At 44.9% G+C, this 26262-nt stretch overlaps 1 protein-coding gene across 3 annotated transcripts; it reads left to right on the top strand.

Moving 5' to 3' along the window:
* Positions 1 to 614: 614 nt before the first annotated feature.
* On the top strand, positions 615 to 25969 carry uckl1a (uridine-cytidine kinase 1-like 1a). 3 transcript variants are annotated; one of them, XM_086123377.1, is made up of 15 exons: positions 615 to 757; positions 3703 to 3890; positions 4548 to 4654; positions 5185 to 5355; positions 13175 to 13246; positions 13342 to 13531; positions 14174 to 14235; positions 14869 to 14885; positions 15822 to 15920; positions 17412 to 17505; positions 19301 to 19363; positions 19432 to 19554; positions 23762 to 23869; positions 24668 to 24824; positions 25645 to 25969. In XM_086123377.1, exons 1-15 carry the CDS (start codon positions 615 to 617, stop codon positions 25725 to 25727), a joined length of 1677 nt encoding a protein of 558 aa, XP_085979503.1. In that variant the 3' UTR covers positions 25728 to 25969. The 3 variants fall into 3 exon arrangements, with proteins under 3 accessions (XP_085979503.1, XP_085979513.1, XP_085979523.1); XM_086123387.1 differs by lacking the exon at positions 615 to 757 and adding an exon at positions 938 to 3217; XM_086123397.1 differs by lacking the exons at positions 615 to 757; positions 13175 to 13246 and adding an exon at positions 938 to 3217.
* The last annotated feature ends 293 nt before the right edge of the window (positions 25970 to 26262 follow it).

The following is a 26262-nucleotide window of genomic DNA, read 5'->3' as shown; positions in this document are numbered from 1 at the left end:
TGTCATTTCAGTCCTGATCAACCTGGCAGAATGTACCTTCAAACAAAAGCTGTGTCCAAAGCAAATTCTTTTCAGCATGAGGAAAGAGTTAAACTAGGCGGTTTTGAGTTAGTTAGATTGTAAAGTGTCCATGAGTGTTTTGAAAGGCGCTTCTAAATAAAATGTATTATTATTATTATTGTTAGTTAGTTAGTTAGTTAGTTAGTTAGTTAGTTAGTTGGTTTTCTCGCGTGACAAGTTATCAAAACTGCAACTCTATATAATATAATTCACTGACTTTTTCAGTTTGTACATTTCTACAGTAGCAAAGGAGTTCCCAACTCAACTTAACTGTATTTATAGAGCACTTTAAAACAACAATCGCTGTATACAAAGAGCTGTACATTGAGAAAATATCAGACATACAACAATAAATAAAACAATAAATTAATAATGAAGACAGTCGAAAGCAGAAAACAGTAAAACTAAGTTGAATCAGTATTTATACTTTTTTTTACACAAAAATATGCATTTCAACTTGAGTACAGCGTGGGAGTGCTTTTTCTACTTCTGCCTGGTGTATAACGGTTATAATTTACGTGGTAGCGGGCACGTACCGTGAAACTTCATTACCCATGATGCCAAAATACGGAAGTCTCCGCCCATCACCGTCGTTATCGTCGTCATGGATGGCTTGGAGCGGTCGACGCCGGCTTCGATTTAACATTACCTTGGAAACTGGAGTGCAAGAGACGATAATGTCTTGCCGGTCGGACAGGTACCCGGCGCGAAAAAATACCTCTTTGCGTAAAATATCAGTCATTGTTTTTGTTTGTTTATTTGTACGCTCGACGCTTGACTGGTGTCTTCGAGTCGTACAGTATGTCCAGATATTTCCATACGCTCCTTCTCAGACTGTTCGAATACATTTCCTCGGGCTAATTAAAGCCTCTGATATGTGAAATGGGTACTTTTTCAAGATGACAATTAAGCCAGCAATTAAACGGCGGAGCTGTGATGAAAGTAGGCGAGCTGAAAACGCAATATATATGCGTCACTGATATGTAAGCGGAAAAAACGGCAAAAGGTTGCCTTGATATTGACAATCTCCTAGAATAGAATTTGAACTCAATGGCGAGCAATATTGTAATGTCAACAAAGTGATGGCATCGAAACGAGCTTAATGAGCAGTGCAAATGCAGGCCAGCAGATGGAAGGAGAGAGAGGTGGAGTCTTAACAGTTGAAATAACCAAGTGCACGGCTCTCAAATTTAAACCAAGTAGGTATCACCTCGAACAATGTATGGCTTTCCAAGTACCACCACAATGGAATTCAAAATTGAAGCAGAGGTTTTATTCCGAATATTTATATTTTTGTAAGCCACTGTAACATGATGCATAGTTTGAACAGTAACACTGCAATTAAATATAGGAGAAGGAAAACCCCCGTTCAATAAACATGACGTATTTCCCTCAGAAGTGGGCAATTTACAGAAATTTGCTGGTCCATCATCCGTCACCCGTAAACAGCCTGGGCTTTTGTCATCGCTTCTGTCAGTAAAGAAGACCGCTCCACCTGTCTGTTGTCAGTCAGTCAGTTCCCCCAAAAAACATGTCATAGTCCAACAGATGAAAGATTTAATTTGAATAAAATGATAATTGAGTACTCAATCTGTCAATCTATCTATCTATCTATCAGTGTATCTCCATCACATGGTGATTGCTCAAAGAGCTTTACACTTGCATACATTTCACATAACCTACACTTCTTTGCCAATCTATTGAATTGTGGAGCACACTAGTGGCTGTCTGTTGCCATTTAGAATTTATACAATGCCAAAAGGTTTTACTCACCTTAACCAAAATCCTGTATCACATTGTTTCCAAATGTATAATCCTGGTGGTTTAAAGTGCATCCTAAATTCCTGTGGAAACCCAAATGAAGTTGCCATTACTATGAATCAATGCTTTTCCTTCGACTCTGTTGTTGTTGTTGAATTCTTATTTCTTTTAGTGGTTGGGAAACAACTTTTGGGCTGGATTGTGGCAAAAAGGTATCACTTTAAAACTACATCGAATCCTGGTGTAACGTTTTTGCTAGAAAGCAAAAATGTAAGCCTCAGTGTGTACCCATGTGGCAGATGGGTTTTTTGTTTGTTTGTTTTGTTTTTGTTTAGGTTCTTAAAGTTTGATGAAAAGTCATTTTCATATTTGTGAGGGTAGTACCGTATAAAAGGCATAGTGTCATTTACAGGTGCTATTTCTGTATTTAACACATACACCAGGCACATTGTATTATTGCACCCAGGCATGGTAAAAAGGAACGCTACCTTAAAAAATATGGTAGCATGCATGCACGCAGAAATTGGAGAATATTTCATATTAAGAGGCTGAAAGTCAGAATATGTGAACAATTTTAAATTGAGCAAGATTTTTAAATGACTAATCCCTTATTAAAATAGGTGTTGATAATTGTTTATTGCACTAATTAATTGAACTCCACACAGTCATTGATTATGTAAGATAGGTTCCTGATTGTGTACATTTTCACTTTGTGGCAGTGATGCATTGCTGATTATTTTGTGTTCTTGTAGACGTCAGTAAATAAACCAATGGGAATGAATTACCAATCTTTATTTTAAGTGTTTTTTCTTCATTTTGTGGCATCTTTAGAGTCCACAAACCCCTTTCAGAGCTTTTTGAGTACGGGTTGAGGCTTGCGCCGTTGTTGTGGCTGTCAAGTTTTCCAGCTTGTGTGGCTCACAAGATCAGTGAACTGTGACAAAGGATCAGCAAAAGACAACTGCCTTTTTGTTACTTCCAGGTGCTTCTATTAATACCAGCCAAGCACCTCGTTGTTGCCATTCTTTCACTGATCCTCTTAGGTGTGTCACACACACGCACACACACACACACGTACACACACACACACACACACAAAATCTTATGCCAGAGAGTAGCGAGGACACATGGGAACTGACAGACCTAAAGTCGGAGGCACATAAGCCAGGTTAGCTTCTGGAAGAGTCCAAATCAAAGCTGACTCCATTATGACTTTCCGAGATTTTCTAGTTTACAAGTTTTGTGTTGAAGAGGGTTCGGTACTGTTGTTCTGAAGTGGTTGCGTGGAGACAGACCCGATGGAGAGTAACAAGTTATCAACCGGGGCAAATGGAAGCCTGCAGGATTGTAGTGGAGCCAGAATCTCAGGCTGTTGGTCCCTGAGGACTCACTCCAGGTAAGAACTGGCTCTGCTACTGTTTTCTGCGGCTCTGGCATGATTCCATTTGTTTGTTTGTTTGCTATTTTTTTTAACAGCAACACTTAACATGCAGCTTGACCAATAAATTGTATGAAAATCATGGGTTGATGAGGGGTCAGCCACAAAATTCTCTCTCCTTATTCTCACCCGTTTCCTCTTTGTGGCCATCTGCTTCTTCCTTGACAATCATGCCATGTTTTTGTGGTTCGATAGAAAAAATAATCTTGTACAGTATGTCGATCCTCAAAACTTGATACAGAGTTTTTCTCTTGCAGGGCGGTGATAAAAGCGCGGTAGTCAACTTTGGTGTGGGGCGAACAGTCATAATTTTAAATTTTTTGGAGGCGGTCCACTTCAGTCGTGTTTGGCTGTGTCCCTCACCGTGCAGTGGCCTCAGGCGCTTGATGCAGGTAATTTAATACAAACTGACAAAAGAACATGCATACATTTGTGTTTTCCAGCGGGAGCGGCGAGGACTCGTTGGACCGTCTTTTGCCGCCCGCTAGCGCCCCTCGAAGGAAGAGTGCCACCTCGCTAAGTAAAACAGAGCCACCCTTGCTCCGCACAGGCACGCGCACCATCTACACTGCTGGGCGACCTCCCTGGTACGACGAGCATGGAGCGCAGTCCAAGGAGGCCTTTGTCATAGGTACGATGAGCAGTCATGTCGCTAGCAACTGACCAAGTTCAAACACTTTGTTTCTGTTCTTGAGTACATTTTTCAGGTATTCGTATTGTTCTGATCACTTTTACTCCCTAGTACTGAAAACATATCTGTACTTTATACTCCTGACTTTTCCAAAATATGCTCATTATTTATCGCCACTTTGTCCAGAGATTTTCTCACTATGAGCACTATACAAATTATATTTGTGTTAATGCCCCCCCATTGTGCCAAGGACCATCAGGACTGAGCTGACATGTCCCACATGAGGAAACAATTCCGAACAAAAATATACACTATACCTTTGTCTTTTTGTAGACTACATGGAGATTTTTGTTATATAGTACAGTTGTTTAGCTTCTCAAAAGGCTGCAATCTCATTTCTCCATGTCTTTTTTGTGTCATGTCATCAGCCACAGAGGTTGGAAAGAAGTATATTTTGACAAAGTAAGGAGTAGTAAGCAAAGATATCTGCTTTCAAATGTAGGTAACAAAAGTAAGAAGTCATCTGAAAAATAAATACTCCACGAAGTACAGATACCTGAAAAATCTCCGAAAGTGTCTTGATTTTCAGCGACAGCGCCTGTGCCGCTTGAAAACATTAGACACGCTGGACAGGCATAATGATCTTTTGAACGGCAGGTTTATGCGGGGGCAGCGCCTCAGGGAAGACCACCGTGGCCAACAGGATCATCGAAGCTCTGGATGTGCCCTGGGTGGTGCTTCTGTCCATGGATTCCTTCTATAAGGTGACACCGCCGACCATTTTCTCCAGCGCTTTCCCTGTTTGGAGGTGCAGCCTCTCTCAGCTGACTTCCGGCGAAAGCTAGACTACACCCTGGATTGGTTGCCTGTTAATTGCTGGGCACATATAGACAGACAACCATTTACACTGAACTTCACACCTTCATTGAGGAGGAACTCATGTCAGGAGAGTTCGGAGTCCTACCGCTCTTTTGCAGACTGTTTAAAATCAATGTATTGTGCGTGCGTGTATATGTGGCCGTGAAAAAGTATTTGCCCCCTTTCTGATTGCTGTTTTTTTGCATATTTATCACACACAAAGATATCAGTTCATCAAACAAATTTTAATATCACACAGAGAACACCCGAGGAAATACAAAATACATATATGTATGTGTATAGCTTCAATTGGTAGTCCAGTAGATGTGCAAATTGACCTGCGCGTAAACTTTTCATCATTGATGCAGATAATCATCCGCTCTATTTTTGGGTGGGCTTTAAAGGCGCTTTACTTTTGCATGTTGTGTTTTGACAGGATTTGTCTTTTGAAGAGCAAGCCTTGGCAGCGAGTAATGACTACAACTTCGATCATCCGGGGGCCTTTGACTTTGAGTTGCTGGTCTCCACTTTGCGCAAACTTAAGCAGGGCAAGAGTGTGAAGATCCCCGTGTATGACTTCACCACACACAGACGACAGAAAGACTGGGTGAGAATGTGTCCTAACTGGCCAGATAATGCAGTTTGTTGATTAAAAGTGAAATGTCAATTCTAACCATCTATGAGGGAAGGGAAGAAAGTATATTTGTAACTTGCTGGAGAACAGTAAGCAGTTTCTCACAGTCTTAATAGCACGTCTTCTGCACACTTTCATCAAAAATAGCTCAAGATCAAGAATTATGGACATATTTTTACTGCATCTTTCTTGGCATGAAATAGTTGTAGTGACAAATCTGTCTCATTCAGTGAGCATGAGCAAACCCTCTTCCTGTCCCGCATGCTGCTGGCAGCTTGCATTTTTGTGGCACATGGACATTTCGCCAAACATAAACAACCCCTTCCTCCTTCAACAACTTCATAGAGCAGTTGTTCCTCATTTTAGAAGCCAACGCTGCTATCTAAGACTCATTTGTTTACACCAGTAAACTCACTAATTTAACTCTAACAGTGGTTCTTAACCTGGGTTCGATCGAACCCCAGGGGTTCGGTGAGTCGGTCTCAGGGGTTCGACGGCGCCTCTCCCATGGAGGGTAAGACACATGCGACTCAACATGTTAACTAATTTAAACCCTTTGACGTCTAAATGCGTCAATTAACGCATAGTCCCCGCCTCCCCATGATGTCTAAAGGCGTCAATCATGTTTTTTCATGGGGGAGGGTGCAAGAGAGTCTGATGCAACTTCTCACTGAAGGATCAGCCTTGACTGCAATGTTAAATAATAAAAGAAATGGCCAGCAGGTGGCAGTGGTGCAAAAGTCCACCAGGATCATGCCGCAGAAGTAGTAGAGGGGGCGTGATAGTGGAAAATTACGAAAGCACAAGCTTGAATATTTGCCACCCACTGCCACAAAACAGAAGCCTCATAGAAGGTGCCGGGTTTGCATGCGCCAAGGGAAGCGCAGCGGGACAAACAGGTGCTATGAGACTTGGTGTGTGCCTTTGCATCAAGGAAAATGTTTCATTGTGTATCACACACAAAAAAAAATACAATATGTAGGGTGGAGGACACGCACGCACGCACACACACATACTAACTGAACACTTACACTTTCGTTCATTGTTCATTCTGCACATTTATTCATTGTTCAATTAGCACTTTTGTTCATAGCTCAATAGTTTTATGTGCAAATAAATTATTTTGCGATAAAAACGTTTTTTGTAATGTTGTTTTGCAGGAGGAACACATTATTGAGAGATTTGAGCTGTCACAAAAGCAACAAATAGTGTCAAACTTGAAATGATGCTTGAAATGCATGCTTTTATAAAAAGCTAATTTTCTCTGGATTTCTGAAGAAAATCAGCCTTTTCCATAAAACTTAGCAATTTTCTAATGCTGATTGACAACGAACGGAGAAAGATAGAAACAAACTTTTTTTTCTGCTGAAAGAAGAGAGTCTCCCCTTTCTTCTGACAGGTTGCATGTTTATATAGCCATCCATCCATCCATCATCTACCGCTTATCCGGGGCCGGGTCGCGGGGGCAACAGCTTTAGCAGGGAAGCCCAGACTTCCCTCTCCCTAGCTACTTCTTCCAGCTCTCCCCGGGGGATCCCGAGACGTTCCCAGGCCAGCTGGGTGACATAGTCTCTCCAGCGTGTCCTGGGTCTTCCTCGGGGTCTCCTCCCGGTGGGACATGCCCGGAACACCTCACCAGGGAGGCGCTCAGGGGGCATCTGAATCAGATGCCCAAGCCACCTCATCTGGCTCCTCTCGATGTGGAGGAGAAGCGGCTCGACTCTGAGCCCCTCCCGGATGTCCGAGCTTCTCACCTTATCTCTAAGGGAGAGCCCGGACACCCTGCGGAGAAAACTCATTTCGGCCGCTTGTAGCCGGGATCTCGTTCTTTCGGTCACGACCCATAGCTCGTGACCATAGATGAGGGTTGGAACGTAGATCGACCGGTAAATTGAGAGCTTCGCCCTTTGGCTCAGCTCCTTCTTCACCACGACAGACCGATACAACGTCCGCATCACAGCAGACGCTGCACCGATCCGCCTGTCGATCTCCCGCTCCCTCCTGCCCCCACTCGTGAACAAGACCCCAAGATACTTGAACTCCTCCACTTGGGGCAAGATCTCCTCCCCGACCCGGAGGGGACACTCCACCCTTTTCCGACTGAGGACCATGGTTTCAGATTTGGAGGTGCTGATCTTCATCCCAACCGCTTCACACTCGGCTGCGAAATGCTCCAGTGAGAGTTGGAGAGCCCTGTTTGAAGGAGCCAACAGCACCACATCATCTGCAAAAAGCAGGGATGCAATACTGAGGCCCCCAAAACGGATCCCCTCAACGCTTCGGCTGCGCCTAGAAATTCTGTCCATAAAGGTTATGAACAGAATCGGCGACAAAGGGCAGCCTTGGCGGAGTCCTACCCCCACTGGAAACGATTCCGACTTACTGCCGGCAATGCGAACCAAACTCTGACATCGGTGGTATAGTGACCGAACAGCCCGTATCAGGGGGTTCGGTACCCCATACCCACGAAGCACCCCCCACAGAACTCCCCGAGGGACACGGTCAAACGCCTTCTCCAAGTCCACAAAACACATGTAGACTGGTTGGGCGAATTCCCACATACCCTCGAGGACCCTGCTAAGGGTGTAGAGCTGGTCCACTGTTCCACAGCCGGGACGAAAACCACACTGCTCCTCCTCAATCTGAGGCTCGACTTCCTGACGGACCCTCCTCTCCAGCACCCCTGAATAGACCTTACCAGGGAGGCTGAGGAGTGTGATCCCTCTGTAGTTGGAACACACCCTCCGGTCCCCCTTTTTAAAAAGAGGGACTACCACCCCGGTCTGCCAATCCAGAGGCACTCTCCCTGTTGACCACGCGATGTTTTAGAGGCGTGTCAACCAGGACAGCCCCACAGCATCCAGAGCCTTGAGGAACTCCGGGCGGATCTCATCCACCCCCGGGGCCTTGCCACCGAGGAGCTTTTTAACCACATCGGTGACTTCAACCACAGAGATAGGAGAGCCCACCTCAGAGTCCCCAGGCTCTGCTTCCTCCAAGGAAGGCGTGTTGGTGGAGTTGAGGAGGTCTTCGAAGTACTCTGCCCACCGATTCACAACGTCCCGAGTCGAAGTCAGCAGCGCCCCATCCCCACTGTACACAGTGTTAGTGGTGCACTGCTTCCCCCTCCTGAGACGTCGGATGGTGGACCAGAATTTCCTCGAAGCCGTCCGGAAGTCGGCTTCCATGGCCTCACCGAACTCTTCCCACGCTCCGGTTTTTGCCTCGGCGACCACCGAAGCTGCGTTCCGCTTGGCCAGTCGATACCCGTCAGCTGCCTCTGGGGTCCCACAGGCCATAAAGGCTCGATAGGACTCCTTCTTCAGCTTGACGGCATCCCTTACTGCTGGTGTCCACCAGCGAGTACGGGGGTTGCCGCCACGACAGGCACCAACCACCTTACGGCCACAACTCAGATTGGCCGCCTCAACAATAGAGGCACGGAACATGGTCCACTCGGGCTCAATGTCCCCCGCCTCCCCCGGAACATGGGAAAAGCTCTGTCGGAGGTGGGAGTTGAAACTCCTTCTGACAGGGGATTCCGCCAGACGCTCCCAACAAACCCTCACAATACGTTTGGGTCTGCCAGGACGGACCGGCATCTTCCCCCACCAGCGGAGCCTACTCACCACCAGGTGGTGATCAGTTGACAGCTCCGCCCCTCTCTTCACCCGAGTGTCCAGAACATGCGGCCGCAAATCCGATGATACAACTACAAAGTCGATCATCGAACTGCGGCCTAGGGTGTCCTGGTGCCAAGTGCACATATGGACACCCTTATGTTTGAACAAGGTGTTCGTTATGGACAATCCGTGGCGAGCACAGAAGTCCAATAACAAAACACCACTCGAGTTCTGATCGGGGGGGCCGTTCCTCCCAATCACGCCCCTCCAGGTCTCACTGTCATTGCCCACGTGAGCATTGAAGTCCCCCAGCAGAACAAGGGAGTCCCCAGCAGGAGTACTCTCCAGCACACCCTCCAAGGACTCCAAAAAGGGTGGGTATGCTGAGCTGCTGTTTGGTGCATATGCACAAACAACAGTCAGGACCCGTCCACCCACCCGAAGGCGGAGGCAGGCAACCCTCTCGTCTACCGGTGTGAACCCCAATGTACAGGCACTGAGCCGGGGGGCAATGAGTATGCCCACACCTGCTCTGCGCCTCTCACCTTGAGCAACTCCAGAGTGGAAGAGAGTCCAACCCCTCTCGAGAGAACTGGTACCAGAACCCAGGCTGTGTGTGGAGGCAAGTCCGACTATATCCAGTCGGAAATTCTCTGCCTCACACACCAGCTCGGGCTCCTTCCCTGCCAGAGAGGTGACATTCCATGTCCCAAGAGCTAGCTTCTGCAGCCGAGGATCGGACCGCCAGGGTCCCCGCCTTTGGCTGCCGCCCAGCTCACATTGCACCCGACCCCTTTGGCCCCTCTCATGGGTGGTGAGCCCATGGGAAGGGGGACCCACGTTGCCTCTTCGGGCTGTGCCCGGCCGGGCCCCAATGTTTATATAGCCGTAGAAGAGAAAATTCTGTGGCCCTTGCAAATCAGTCAAAATTCAGTAAAATGTGAGGGATTGAGGAGGTTGCTCCAGTGAAAAAGGGTGGTATTCAATGAGTTAATTAGGTATGACACGCCCGCTTGGCCATCACTGGCTGCAAATGATCACATGACATTGCTTGTCCAATCAGTGCTGTGGGAAATTTAATTTGCTTAGTACTGTAGTCAAGTGTGACTGTCGTAATAGTATGTCGTACAATAAAAAAAATAAATAAATACACTTATCTCTTGAAATTTTATTTACTTTTTTCAGTTTTTAATAAATGTGTCTTTTTTTATATCTTGAATTTATAAAAAAAATATATATTTATTTTTCACTCATGAAGGGTTCGGTGAATATGCATATTAACTGGTTGGGTTCGGAACCGCTAAAAAGGTTAAGAACCACTGAAATATAACCTTCCACACACACACTTAAGCGAGTGGTCCGGGGAAGATTTGATTATGTATTTACGTGTGGATGCAGCATTTCATCAATAAGCCCTTTAGAAGTAGCAATGTGACAGCTGGACAGCAACCTTGTGGGAAAAACAAAAACATGGAACGGGCACCTTGAAAATCCTCCAGAACAAATAAATTCTAAATTCACAATAGATGACTGACCTCCACGTGCTAATCTACTGCCTACACTGGCCTTTTTGCCAATAATGTAATTTCATTTATTTTTTGTCTAAAATTGAGTTTTTAGGGTAAGTGATGCCATTTGAAACTTCACAGCCAGTTTGACGCATTGACTTGGTGAATCTCTTCGAATTTTGGCCCATGCGAGTTTATTAGTGGAGACTGTGAACTGAAACTTGTCAGCCCATCAGTGAAGGGCCTCCCCCAAGGAGCAGAAGAAATCAAAGGGTTGAGGAGATATGTTGAGAAATTGTCAGAGATTTTCACTCGGACAGTCGACAAAGGCTCGACGCAGGAACAGATCGACTTTCACTGCCGGCAGGAGGTGCAGTTCTCCATGAAGCCACTCAGTGTGCGCTTCCCACTGTCACCCGACCTCTGCAACCTTTGCCGGCCCTTTTATTGATTGTATATGCAAATTACAAGTAATATATCAGAAAAACACTCCCATCTTCATTAAATGCCACACCCCTGGACGGCCCCATTGGGTCGCCCCTCAGACAAAGCATTCTCTTGGTACCAGCACCAACATCCATAAACTAACAGAAACGTCAACATTTTAACAAGCAGTGTCTCCATGAACTGATATGTCTGTAACCTGGCTCGTGACCCTTTCCCATGATGGAGCATACGAGTACTCCCTTCCGTCCAAGGTTAAATCTTCCTTTCTAAGTTGTCAGTTAACAGACACCAGTGTGTCTACTCATGAGGGTTAAATCTTTCTCTCTGAGATGTAGTCAGGTACCATGCACTCGGGTCCCTTGACCTCCCTGATTCTCTGTGCTTCCATTGTGTGCAAGATGTTCTGAACACAAGCATTTCGAGATCAATCCAGCATGTAACAAAATGAAACTTTAAAACATGACAACATTGTACTTGTTGATCCTAACAGAAATAATCAAGTTATACTGTTCTACTCTAATTTTGAGGGCAATTTTTTTTTACCAGGTTTTCGATACCCCATGAAAACCTTTCATAAAAAGGGCTTTTTCTTCCAACACAAAACACTTAATTTCTCGAGAAACAATTGTACGATTTTCAAAATTCTTGGTGGTTTGGACTCAGATTGAAGTGGTCATTCCAACCAGACCCAGGGTCCCCGCCCCGTCCGCCCCTTTCCTATGCACGCCATTGCTACATATACTGCTTGTGCAAGTATGACATGGATTTATACATACAGTGGTACCTCTACTTACGAAATTAATTGGTTCTGGAAGAAATGTCTTAATTTGAAAATTTTGTAAGTAGAGATGCGCTTTCAATGTAAATGCCCTAATCTGTTCCAAGACACAACCCCCCTCCCCCCCCAAAAAATTCTGAAATAAATGTTTTCTCAAGCATCAAAATGTGTAACAAATACATGTTACAATTCGATTAAAGCACAATAATGAGAGTTGTGCATAATGTAAAAAAACGAAGAAGAGAGTAAAGAATAAAAATGATGCTCATTTAACTTTTAACTGAATCCTCATTTTTCTTGCCCTCTTTAGTTCATGATCTCTCTCAGAGGTTTTCGCCTGGCGTTTTCTAAAGAAATGATTAGAGGTGTCACATTATCGCATTAATTTCGATTAATTAATGACATCACATTTAGCGCATTGTTTTTTTAATCGCGTTAATCAAAATTTTAATCTCTGCCTTTATTGTTTCTGTAGGTGGGTTGCCTTTTTCTCATAGCCCTTTTTATGTGTTGGCTTCCTGTGTTTGAGTTGTTGAGGGTGGGGAAACAACTGTCAGTCACAGCCGGAAGTGGACATTGATTAGGTACCATTATATTGGGGCTTGTTTACCCGAAGCTGATAGGCTCCCATTGGAGTTGGGCGGGTTTAGTAAGCAGCGGTGAGGAGTGGAGAGGTGAAAATGGAGCAGCATGTGAGAGTTCTCGGCACAGTGAATTTACATTCCCAAAACGCAATTTAGCGAGCGAGCCATACGTAGCAAAGCTCTTTGGCAAACTAAACTCGAGACCACCCCACATACGAGGTATACTATAGTTGATGTGTCCTCTGTAGACTACTAGAAGTGGTTGATGTTTATTTCAGCACTTTTATTTTGTCATGATGAACGGTGTTATTTCTGAAGTGCTAACTTACAGCACTGTGATTTAAGGGTCTATTTTATTTATTGTTATCTGAAGCAAGTTCAGTGTTGAGTACTTGTATTGCTCAGAAAATAGTTTGAATTGAATTGAATACAACTTTATTATCAAATGTCAAATAGACACATATCTGTCTACACACATAAACACATATGGTAGAAGTCCCTCTTAGCCAATGGGATGCCAGGAAGATGCTAGGTAAGAGCAAATGGCAGAGCAGCTATAAGTATGTTGCGTTCAGGAAACTCGGAGCTGCGAGTAGCAGACCATACTGTATTTTTACCTTTCGTATCTTGAAATTTCTTTCGTAACAACAGACAATATTTTCCCATTGAGGCGTTTCGTAACTTGAAACTTTCATATGAAAAGACGTTCGTAAGTAGAGGTACCAAGGTACGTCCATCCATCCCCCCTCATACTTCCTTCCGACCACTGTAATTACTACAATGTCACTTTCTTGTCTCTCATGCTTTGAAAGAAATTTGGTTCTTACAAGGTGTCTCTGTTGTCGCCTACAGAAGAATGTATACGGTGCCAGTGTGATCATATTTGAAGGAATTATGGCCTTTGCAGACAAACCTCTTCTTCAGGTCAAGTGAAAGAAAGCACAGTTCCACCTTGTTTTTTGACCAATGAATTGAAGCTTATTGAAGTGTCCGTTGGTGTTTGCTTGTCCCGCTCGCAGCTCCTGGATATGAAAATCTTTGTGGACACGGACTCGGACATCCGGCTGGTCCGCCGTCTCCGCAGGGACATCACAGAGCGCAGGCGGGACATGGAAGGCGTCATCAAGCAGTACAACAAGTTTGTCAAACCGGCCTTTGAGCAGTACATCGAGCCCACCATGAGGTTGGCTGACATTGTGGTGCCCAGAGGTGAGACATGGTACAATTTCCAACTATCAGCAATTACTTTTTATTTGCCTCTTGCCATGCTTTCAAAATCTTCTGCTTCATGGACAGAGGTCCACAGCTTTAGAAATTATTTTAACACCCTTTGCAGGGGTTACGCCCTTAATTCACTCCTTTTGCTTCAGTATGCATTGGACCCCTGTATATTCACAGTTCAGCATTTGCAGATCTGCCTAATCACAGATTTTTGTGGGAGAACATCCTCCCTGTTTTCTATAGAGACAACCAGCTCATTCGTGAAACTGCTTGCCCAAGTTGCTCATGTTTTTTGCATGATTCCAAGCTTTAATTCAATTAACATGATCTGCTTTTCCTCCATAGCAGTCCGTTTCTTAAGACCCGTGAATAGAAAAAATAAATCTGGCAAAATACCTCCACAGAAATGGAATATGCAAGCACACAACACAACCCACTTAGTGTGTGTTAATCACATGAACTGATAGTGACCACATGTAAGATTCTCTGCTGCCATTGATTGTCTGACACTCACCGAATTCAAATTTTTGCTTGCAAAAAACATCAGCTGCACCATGACTTGTAACTGGAAAAACTTGAAAGTTAGGGCACTTGTAAGTCACCATACTTGTCTTTTCTTTTCTCTTCAAGGTGGTGGCAATATGGTGGCCATCGATCTGATCGTCCAGCATGTGCACAGCCAGCTGGAGGAGGTAAGTTATGCTTTTTGACATTGCTGCCCCATCTGGTGGAAGAATCTAACGTGCTTCAGCAACTAATCTTCAGGTTCAAACATAGCTAGTGGCTACATACCATAAGACATGCCAAAAATTATATCTTGGCCACACTATACAAGTTGACTGAAAAATAACTTCCTATTTTAATACTTTTAAAATTTCTTCATTTTTGGGGGTTGCTTAAGGAGTAAGTATACTTGAGCAAACCGACAACTTTGAAAGAACTTTCAGGGACTATGAGTTAAATCTCCCATCCTGCAAGAGTTCCTTGTGAAATCGGTGGATGCGGTTCCCAATATTGAATTTTGAATACAACTCCATCTTACACACTTGCTTATCATGTTCATTTCTTGTTAGAAGTATAGTTTGGATTAAATTACAAAAGCACTTAAAAATAGGGAGTTGGTTTTCAATCATCTCGTAGATATAGCATGCATCCAAAATGCTCATTTGTGGCCATGACAATTGTGGCCACGTTTCATGAGTTTGGAACTTTTAAAAATGCATGTCATTGCCCTGGGTGGCATGATATTCTTGCCAGATGAAAGCAACTCTGAGCTATTTTCTTTTCATTTTGTCGGTCTCATCTGCTACTTTCTCTTTCTGCAGCGTGAGCTCAGTGTCAGGTATGCTGAAATGCATTTTTACTTGACCTCGTGTTGGTGTGTGAAGTAGTCAAGCACTCATCGTGGACATGAATGTCATATTCATTTGTGGGTGTTTCATTCATCTCAAGTCTTCCATTTCCAGGCTGGATTTTTTTTTTTAAAAAAAACAACATTTAAGTACACTGGTGTGAATTTCTATTAGGATTTTCAGATTGCAATACTTGGATACATTCACTTAAATCATTTAATAAGTGGTTATGAATGTTCTCTTAATACCTGACCTACTGTCCATTTTCCGTGCACAAAGTATGTAGTGGGTCCGTTTTGAACCTGGCCAGGAATCTCCTTGTACAAATAAGTTACACCTCCTATAAAACATATGAATTAAGTCCCGACAGATTCATTATAATTCATTTCCAAATTATCATAATTGAATGGCATTTTGCTGATTAAATGATGTCAGATTCATTTGTCATGGTCACGGTAAATGCTGTTACATGTCGTCACGCAGAAAGCTGCACTTGCACCACATGTCCCCTACATGGAGCTCTGACTCCAGTCAATCCAATACGCATCTTTCTTGGCACATGACATTGACAACAATAACGGTGGATTACCAGGTTACGTTGGTTCTGCAGAAACTCCACTTCATGACAAAGAAAATAATGGGTGAGAGTGAATGTGATTTAATGTTAGAGGGGATCATGCATAAATCACTTTAGTTTTTTTCACTAATTTCGTGTTGCAGATACTGCACAGTTTGTTTTATGCCTCCTAAATGCAGCCCAGTGGTCGGGAATTGCAATCAAATAAATCATTCAGAATTCCAAGGTAAAATGAATTTGACATTCATGCCCCTGATGAGTGTACTTTATGCAAACTTCAGACCACAACTCTCTGTGTTAACTTTACACACATTAAATGCAAGTTTTTTTGTTTTTTGTTCCACCCCAGAGCACTTTTGGCATCCGCCCAGCAGACGCATACGCTGCCACAGACGCTCAGTGTTTTGGAGTGCACGCCGCAGGTCCGAGGCCTCCACACCATCATCAGGTAGCCCCGCCCACTTGCTCTGCCATTTCTTATTCTGTGTTTGCAGCAGGCCGGTTTGTAAACGATAGGCAGCAGGGTACTTCCAAACGGCATAACGTGTTGAACTACTGTTGACTTGAACTGAAAAGAACGACAAAATGTTGTCTGGGGTTGCGCCACCTAGCCTGCATCAGCTGCACAGCGCACTATCCATTTCTGCCTCGGAAAAGCGCATCTGTGCCTTTAATCCAAGCAACAAAAAGCTACTAAGGCTATGTTCATACTGCAGGTCAAATCTCTCTCTTTTCTTTTGCTGTTTTGTTACATGTATCAGATTTTTTTCATGTCAATGTTACCAGTACAATTGTGATTTGTTTTCAAATTCGGCCCAGGCCTCTTGGTATGTCAATCAGATGTGTGTGCAATGTGACTGCAGTCTGGACAGTCAGGTTGTGCCCAATACATTGTCACAAGTGGACAAATATCAGAACTGTTTGACAAAACAGATATCCATGAAAAGAAATGGCGGGCAACAGTTGGTGGCAAAAAGATGACATGAAATTGTTCGTTAACACTATGGCTTCCAGGATTATTGAATTATTAGACTTACCAGAGCCCTCATTTTAACGGCCTGCGCTCTGTTGCGCTCTAACAATGAGTCCATCGCCTAAAATGATTCTCACTCGCTTCTCAAGTGTCCAACAACGGTGTTTGTTTATTGAAAATCTGTTGCGAGTATCTTTTAATGTACATTGCGGCATATAAATTAATGAGAAACAGTTTGTGGAGTGCATATTGACCTGTGCAGCTCTCGCGATGCGTGTGGGTCACCAATTATAAAATATATTCATTTGGTGCCGAAGGAAAGGAGACACGTGTCGCAAAAGACGTTAACTGCACTTCACTTTGAAGAAGAGGAAGTAAATCGGAAGCACGGCACACAAAACCTCCTTGAAATTGCTACTAAGACGTCAGGACTGAGACCCACGCTAGCGAGGGGCCAGATTTCCTGACGTAAAGACAATGCACCACATGACGTCGTGTTTTGTGGCCATGCATGTCATTTCACGCTTTCATTCCATTCTCATTACAAGTCACTTTTGTTTTTTGTGAACGACTGCATAAAAAATATGAGATTTAACCACAAATCCCAATTGGGCAACATACCTTGCAGTGAACATAGCCATAATTAGCAAGTCCCTTAATGATTAAGCTCACGTCTGAATTTCCATCACGTCTGGTTTTTGAATCTCAAAGCTGTTAAATGTTAATTACGGCAGAAAATGTTACCTCTTGTCACATCTTATTCTTGATTGATGCTTCACACATTCAAACGAAGATGGTTGAGGAAAAAGGTGAAAATTGTCATTCAAATCATTTTGCATGTTTTCTCAGTCACATGTTAAAGCTGTTTTCCTAAAGGTCCAATTGGAGATGTCTTGAGTGTTTGCAACACGGAAGTTCGTCATGATGAATATTTCTGTACAATCATTGATTTTCTCTCCACAACAGAAATAAAGAAACCAGCCGAGATGAGTTCATCTTTTACTCAAAGAGATTAATGCGTCTTCTTATAGAACATGCGCTCACCTTTTTGCCGTCACAGGTGGGTAGTTGATAACTAACTACAAAGACAGCTGTGACTCATCATACATGAAAGTTGCTCACAGTTCAGTGGTGTCGGGAGGAAACTTAAGTCCAAATTCGGTCAATGTAATATTCTTTCACAAATCAATACTATTATTAACCCCCAAGTAGGTATGTTATCTTTTCAAATGGTGTACCAATCAAAAATGGTGAAAATGGCATGCTGTACTGTATTTGGCAATGCAATACATGCTGTTTTCTTGAAACATGGTGGTTTGGGAGGTGCAAGGATTCCGTCAGACATCAGTGATATGCGAATCAAACCTTTAGTCTTTCACTATTGTTGTCATTATAACTCAGAAAAGACCAGTCTTTGAGCACATCAAATTTCAAATTTCTCGAGCTCCAAGCTTCCACTTGGTGGGTGTGTTTTTGTTTGTTTTTGTTTCATATTGCGAGCCAGAATTTGACTTGCAAGCTTCAGATACACCACCACTGGAGCAAGTTGGGGAAAAAAAGGAGTGTTTACATACTCACTGGTGTATTTTCACTACTAGGGCAAAGCGAAACACATACAAAATGAAAAGACTCACAATGAGCATTGTGCAGGTGTTAACCTGTGTGGAAAAGAGTACCACAATGATAAACAGTATATCTTAAAGTAAATGATGACAGATAATTAAGTGTGTTATAATGTTATCCTTGCGTGGAAAAACATTGAAGTGTCAATAATTTGTCACTATATGTGATTGGCCTAGATCAGTGGTTCTCAAACATTTTACACCAAGCACAACCCCCATAAAAAGACCCTCAAAGTACCACGATAATGACCAACATTCACTACTACAAGAACAATCTAAATATTTAACGCAATTAAAATTGAAATTAAATTATATTACATGCAAGAATGTCATTTGTGATAATCCAGTCAAAATATATGAACAAATATCTAATTTTACTGGAAACAAGTCTCAATATTATGAGCAAAAACCTTTATGAAAAAAGTGCCTGTCCCAAAGTAATGGTTCCATTAAAATGTCCTGCACATAAAAGGTACGGTACATAAAAATTGCACCAAAATGTTTGTTTTACATCAAACTTCTTGACAATTAAATCAAATTTATTGAAAGGTCAACACAACTGAACTGCAATTGGGCAATGATTCATTTGCATACCACGTGAGCAGTGGTTCTTAACCTGGGTTCGATCGAACCCTCTGTTTTTTTGTTTTTTTTTAATGAATTTGTAAAAAATATATATATTTATTTTTCACTCATGAAGGGTTCGGTGAATGTGCATATAAACTGGTTGGGTTCGGTACTTCTAAAAAAGTTAAGAACCACTGCACTAGAGGGAGACCCTGTACCACCAGTGGTACTTGCAGCGTACAGAATCATTGGCCCAGACCAGGGGTCTCTCAGTCTGGTCCTCCAGAGCCCCTATCGAGCTTGTTTTATCTACTTCCCTAGCTCCAACACACCTAATTCAAATGAGGGATCGCGAACAGGCTTGTGCAAAGCTGGCCTAAAGGACACTGCGGATAAACACAAATACATTATTTGTAGTAAATACACAATTTTCACATCAGTGGAATGATATTGGATAATTCCCCGTACCAGACTGGAAGATCTGATATCACGAATACACCAATGATGTGAAACACAAATATAGAAAACTGTTGAACGTTGCAATTTAAAACAATTAATTTGTAGAGGTAGTGAAGTCATCAGAATGTGACTTTTTTTTTCTTCAGTGCTCTTGTAGACATGCTTGACTCATGCATGACCCCAAGTAAGCTTTTTGCTTTGTGTCAGCCTTGCAAGGTCCACTCTCCGCAGGGCTACGAGTACCAAGGCCACAGATACGGCGGCAAAGGGGTGAGCGTTGTCCTCCGGCTAACCAAATGTGCTTTCAGACGCACTGACACGCTGACTCATGTCCGCAGATCACCGGCGTGTCCATCCTGCGAGCGGGAGAGACCATGGAGCCCGCCCTAAGGGCCGTGTGCAAGGACGTGCGCATCGGCAAGATTCTCATCCAGACCAACCTGGACTCGGGCGAACCAGAGGTAGGAACCTTCATTGGTTTACTAATAGGGTGGCAAGATTCCGGGAAGTTTTCATCTGAAAACTTTGAAGGGGAATTTGTGTAAAAGGAAGTAAACCAGGAATTTACTAACTAAAGGTAGGCTAGTAACTCACTGACGAGCAGCCATGTTAGAGCACTTTCACTGATCTTTCATGACCCACAGAGAATTTGGTGTTCTGTGATACTGAACCTACCTTAAAAAAAAGGATGCGCTTTTCTTCCAGCAGACCAAAATGTTGGAACATAGCGTTTTCTGTTTGTTTGGTGATCAGCAACAGGAATGTCTCAGCTGATCTTGAAATAGTGTTTTCACTCTTCTTAAATGTGTACTGGATCAAGCGAAAAAGTGTGCCCCTGTCTAGTGGTGGACCATAGAATTGCACCCAAAAATAATACTATTGGGAGGTAGGGCAAAGTCATTCAACTGTACAACAAAAATTGATATATTGGGTCTCTGAACCCAGAACCCTTAATGGACAGTGACTTACGGTATCCCCTCCGTGAGCCGTCACCTTTCCGTGGTGGAGGGGTTTGTGTGTCCCAATGATCCTAGGAGCTAAGTTGCTTGGGGCGTTATGCCCCTGACAGGGTCACCCATGGCAAACAGGTCCTAGGTGAGTGACCAGTCAAAGCACGGCTCAAAAACCCCTCATGATGAACAAAATAAATGGAACCCAGTTTCCCTTGCCCGGACGTGGGTCACTGGGGCCCCCCTCTGGAGCCAGGCCTGGGTGTGGGGCTCGTTGGCGAGCACCTGGTGGCCGGGCCTGCACCCATGGGGCCCGGCCAGGCTCAGCCCGAAGAGGCAACCCTTCTCATGGGCTCACCACCCGTGGGAGGGGCCAAAGGGGTCGGGTGCAGTGTGAGCTGGGCGGCAGCCAAAGGCGGGGACCCTGGCGGTCTGATCCTCGGCTGCAGAAGCTAACTCTAGGGACACGGAATGCCACCTCTCTTGCAGGGAAAGAACCCGAGGTAGAAAAGTTCCGACTGGATATAGTCGCACTTACCTCCACACACAGCCTGGATTCTGGTACCAGTTCTCTCGAGAGGGGTTGGACTCTCTTCCACTCTGGAATTGCCCACGGCTAGAGGCGCAGAGCAGGTGTGGGCATACTCATTGCCCCCCGGCTCAGTGCCTGTACATTGGGGTTCACACCGGTAGACGAGAGGGTTGCCTCCCTCTGCCTTCGGGTGGGGGGACGGGTCCTGACTGTTGTTTGTGCATACGCACCCAACAGCAGTTCAGCGTACCCACCCTTTTTGGAGTCCTTGGATGGCGTGCTGGAGAGTACTCCTGCTGGGGACTCCCTTGTTCTGCTGGGGGACTTCAATGCTCACGTGGGCAACGACAGCGAGACCTGGAGGGGCGTGATTGGGAGGAACGGCCCCCCCGATCAGAACTCGAGTGCTGTTTCGTTATTGGACGTCTGTGCTCATCACGGATTGTCCATAACGAACACCTTATTCAAACATAAGGGTGTCCATATGTGCACTTGGCACCAGGACACCCTTGGCCGCAGTTCAATTATTGACTTTGTGGTTGTATCATCGGATTTGCGGCCGCATGTTTTGGACACTCGGGTGAAGAGAGGGGCGGAGCTGTCAACTGATCACCGTGGTGAGTAGGCTCCGATGGTGGGGGAAGATGCCGGTCCGACCTGGCAGACCCAAACGTATTGTGAAGGTTTGTTGGGAGCGTCTGGCGGAATCCCCTGTCAGAAGGAGTTTCAACTCCCACCTCCGACAGAGCTTTTCCCATGTCCCGGGGGAGGCGGGGGACATTGAGTCCGAGTGGACCATGTTCCGTGCCTCTATTGTTGAGGCGGCCAAACTGAGTTGTGGCCGTAAGGTGGCTGGTGCCTGTCATGGCGGCAACCCCCGTACTCGCTGGTGGACACCAGCAGTAAGGGATGCCGTCAAGCTGAAGAAGGAGTCCAATCGGGCCTTTATGGCCTGTGGGACCCCAGAGGCAGCTGACGGGTATCGACTGGCCAAGTGGAATGCAGCTTCGGTTGTCGCCGAGGCAAAAACTCGTGCTTAGGAAGAGTTCGGTGAGGCCACGGAAGGGATGGCTTCGATGAAATTCTGGTCCACCATCCGACGTCTCAGGAGGGGGGAAACAGTGCACCACTAACACTGTGTACAGTGGGGATGGGACACTGTTGACCTCGACTCGGGACATCGTAAGCCGGTGGGCGGAGTACTTCGAAGACCTCCTCAACTCCACCAGCACACCTTCCTTGGAGGAAGCAAAGTCTGGGGACTCTGAGGTGGGCTCCCCTGTCTCTGTGGTCGAAGTCACCGATGTGGTTAAAAAGCTCCTCGGTGGCAAGGCCCCAGGGGTGGATGAGATCCGCCCGGAGTTCCTCAAGGCTCTGGATGTTGTGGGGCTGTCCTGGTTGACACGCCTCTGCAACATCGCGTGGTCAGCGGGGAGAGTGCCTCTGGATTGGCAGACCGGAGTGGTGGTCCCTCTTTTTAAAAAGGGGGACCGGAGGGTGTGTTCCAACTACAGAGGGATCACACTCCTCAGCCTCCCTGGTAAGGTCTATTCAGGGGTGCTGGAGAGGAGGGTCCGTCAGGAAGTCGAGCCTCAGATTGAGGAGGAGCAGTTTGGTTTTCGTCCCGGCCGTGGAACAGTGGACCAGCTCTACACCCTTAGCAGGGTCCTCGAGGGTATGTGGGAATTCGCCCAACCAGTCTACATGTGTTTTGTGGACTTGGAGAGGGCGTTTGACCGTGTCCCTCGGGGAGTTCTGTGGGGGGGCTTCGTGGGTATGGGGTACCGAACCCCCTGATATGGGCTGTTCGGTCACTATACCACCGATGTCAGAGTTTGGTTCGCATTGCCGGCAGTAAGTCGGAATCGTTTCCGGTGAGGGTAGGACTCCACCAAGGCTGCCCTTTGTCGCTGATTCTGTTCATAACCTTTATGGACAGAATTTCTAGGCGCAGCCGAAGCGTTGAGGGGGTCCGTTTTGGAGGCCTCAGTATTACATCTCTGCTTTTTGCAGATGATGTGGTACTGTTGGCTCTTTCAAGCAGGGCTCTCCAACTCTCACTGGAGCGTTTCACAGCCGAATGTGAAGCGGTTGGGATGAAAATCAGCACCTCCAAATCTGAAACAATGGTCCTCAGTCGGAAAAGGGTGGAGTGCCCCCTCCGGGTCGGGGAGGAGATCTTGCCCCAAGTGGAGGAGTTTAAGTATCTTGGGGTCTTGTTCACGAGTGAGGGCAGGAGGGAGCGAGAGATCGATAGGCGGATCGGTGCAGCGTCTGCTGTGATGCGGACGTTGTATCGGTCTGTCGTGGTAAGGAAGGAGCTGAGCCAAAGGGCGAGGCTCTCAATTTACCGGTCGATCTACGTTCCAACCCTCATCTATGGTCACGAGCTGTGGGTCGTGACCGAAAGAACGAGATCCCGGATACAAGCGGCCGAAATGAGTTTTCTCCGCAGGGTGTCCGGGCTCTCCCTTAGAGATAAGGTGAGAAGCTCGACCATCCGGGAGGGGCTCAGAGTCGAGCCGCTTCTCCTCCACATCGAGAGAAGCCAGATGAGGTGGCTTGGGCATCTGATTCGGATGCCTCCTGAACACCCCCCTGGTGAGGTGTTCCGGACGTGTCCCACCGGGAGGAGACCCTGAGGACGACCCAGGACACGCTGGAGAGACTATGTCACCCAGCGAGCCTGGGAACGCCTCAGGATCCCCCGGGGAGAGCTGGAAGAAGTAGCTAGGGAGAGGGAAGTCTGGGCTTTCCTGCTAAAGCTGCTGCCCCCGCGACCCGGCCCCGGATAAGCGGTAGAAGATGGATGGATGGACTTACGGGATATAAAACTATAAAAACTTGAACTTGCAAATACATCTGTAAAATTGCTTTGTATTTGCATAATTTTGCATGAATGTTGGATGTTGGATTTTTTTTCCTCAAAATTCCCCAGCTTTACTTCCCATAGAAATCTCTGGAAACTTTGCTGAAATTTTGAAACACCCCCTACCCCCAACCAACTTTGGAGGCCTATATGGCACCTAGCAGGCTAATTGTCCAATTGCGTCTCAAGGACCTCGGTTAAAAAAAAAAAAGGACGAAAAAATGACTTTTAGCGATCGTTTCTCTCCGCGTGATGGTCGTCTCCCTGGCAACTACTCTTCTTGCTTCCGTAACTATGGCAACCCGTCTCTTTCCCAGCTCCATTACCTGCGCCTGCCCAAAGACATCAGCGAAGACCACGTCATCTTAATGGACAGCACCGTTTCCACCGGGGCTGCTGCCATGATGGCCGTTCGAGTACTTCTGGTGGGTTTGCCCAATCGGCTACATAAACACTCATCAATATACACACCACCACAACATGATGGCCACTTTTGAGCTCTCACAAAGATGACAATGCGCATTTTTTGACACAGCCTAGTCATGATTTATCCCTGTGGCTGGTCAAACTATACTGTGTCATACTGTGAGCTGTGCCCACTAGTTCCCCTAATGAAGAATCAAACTGTCACGCAGTGCACTTCTACAACATTCCATTCATCTCATTAGGTCGCGAGTAGCATGCAGTGCAATATTACTATGAATACAAAGCCCCAGACATAATGTGGGAGATATATATGCATGTATGTATTTTTTCATTGCAGAAACAATATAGCTTGCGATATATGTGACGATGTGCACAAACTGCTCATTTGTGGCCACAAAATACAGCTCTGTAAAAAAGAAACCTCCGAGACCACTGCAGAATTTTCAGTTTCTCTGTTTTTTTTTAACACGTATGTTAAAATCTACATTTCTATTTTCAATTGTATTATCTAAAGTACTGACAACATAACTCCCAAATTCTATTGAAAGCATTAATTTGCAGAAATAAAAACCTTTCTGAATATGCCAAAAAGAAAAAAAAAGAAACATACGTGCATGTATACACGTATATGGGTATGTGGTGGACTTGCACTATGAGTGGGAAAGAGGGACCGGGCTGACCCGCGAATAGCAGCAAGAATCGACACCAGCTCTGTACAGTACGTTCCTATATGTGGAGCAACAAAAGATGTGCAGGACATCTTGTTGAAACAAGATGGCGTCCATGTATGCATGTAGGACCACGAAGTGCAGGAGGAGAAGATTCTGCTGGTGTCGCTGCTGATGGCTGAGCTCGGCGTGCACTCGGTGGCCTACGCCTTCCCCAAGGTGAAAATCATCACCACAGCTGTGGACAAGAGCGTGGACAACTCATTGCACGTCATTCCCGGCATCGGTAAGACGTAGCCCGTGCTTTGTTATCCACTCAATTCGTAGAGAGCAGCTCCAACCCACACTGCTTCCGAGTTGATGGTGTTTCCGATGAAATTTCAGGATGAACTGAAGATGCACTGAGACCTTGACAGGTGAACTTAAATTGACCATCTCTAAACTTTGGAATACACAAGTCCAACTGCTCGATGTTTTAGTGTTTCGGTCAAGCGGGATAGGGCCTTGTCACAGCAGGCCTCCTCCTCTTTCAAATCTTTAATCAGCAAAATTCAACTTTTCTCAGAATTACAACAACAGGCTTAAGACGACTGCTTCATCTTTCTTCAGTGGTTTGCTCTCTACAAACATGATCGATTAGGCTTCAAATGAAACTCGGATTCATTAAAAGGAGTAGAAGAAAAGTGTATGTATTACACATACATACTGTACATACATATGTATATAAATCAGGAGAAAAGATTCATTCTGTGGATAGTAGAACTACAATTGGACCATATTGTAATGTAATTGTAAATATAATGTATCTGACCGTGCAGTGAATGGGCAACAGTGATTATTCTGTGCATTATATACAGCATCGCTGGTGTTGGGTTGAAACCTCCTATCTCCAAATTTGATCAGTTTCATCCTTTTTCGCAGTTCAAGGTGCCATTTAGCAAATGTTTTGTACAGAGTACCGGTAATAGAAACATTGAACCGTTAGATGTGCATTCACAGGGTTACATAAGGTTAAATCAAGTTAAAGGTTATAGGTCATCCTGAAATTCCACACAAAAGCCTCACGTTTCATGAATTGGGTATGTGTCATGCTTGTATGCTTTCAGGGGACTTTGGGGACCGCTACTTCGGCACGGATGTATTTGACAAATGCAGTGATGAGGAGGACCGGGAACAGCGGCCAGACTGATGAGCCAAACGCAACCACTTGTAAAGTTGACTTCATGGTGTGTTTTCAATCTGGTTAAATAGTTTGAACTCTTTGTGCAATGTTGGTTTTATGTTTTTTTTGTTTTTTGTTTTTGTTTTAAACAACACGTGAGTTTAGGTCCACTTGTCAACACCATCAGGAATCTTTTGACTCGGAGACTGTAGCAGTCCCAAGACTGTATGCAATAACACTGTTAATATTTAACATGATTTTGTTCAGGAGTTCCTTGTAGCAGCTTTTCATTCGGATTTTGGGTGTTACTCTACTAATATGTGCATAAAATGACCATTTTAGTCGAAAAATTGTCAAGGATAACACAGACAAACAAAAAAACTCGTGAAATAGTCACAAAGCATCAAAATGTAGAATATAAAAATAGATACCTTTTACACTGTAAGAGCAAATATATTTTCCACAACTATATTTAAGTTCTCTTAAGAAACGGTTAATTCTCATACATGTCCTGTAGCTCATATTTCTCTCTCTCTCTCACTTTCTCTCTCTCTCTCTCTCT

Source organism: Hippocampus guttulatus, chromosome 1, assembly GCF_054856545.1.
Source record: "Hippocampus guttulatus isolate MCC_2025c chromosome 1, RoL_Hgut_1.0, whole genome shotgun sequence".
In the NCBI taxonomy this organism is placed as follows: Eukaryota; Metazoa; Chordata; class Actinopteri; order Syngnathiformes; family Syngnathidae; genus Hippocampus; species Hippocampus guttulatus.
The sequence above is the reverse complement of the archived record's forward strand: the minus strand, read 5'-3'. Positions and strand labels throughout refer to the sequence as shown.

What these genes read in the sequence shown, in the direction of transcription:
- uckl1a (XM_086123377.1), top strand. Translation starts at nt 615, where the DNA reads ATGATGCCAAAATACGGAAGTCTCCGCCCATCACCGTCGTTATCGTCG. An exon ending in CCATGGATTCCTTCTATAAG is followed by an intron (nt 4,655 to 5,184) that starts GTGACACCGCCG and finishes GTGTTTTGACAG; the next exon opens with GATTTGTCTTTTGAAGAGCA. An exon ending in GGCCTCCACACCATCATCAG is followed by an intron (nt 15,921 to 17,411) that starts GTAGCCCCGCCC and finishes TCTCCACAACAG; the next exon opens with AAATAAAGAAACCAGCCGAG.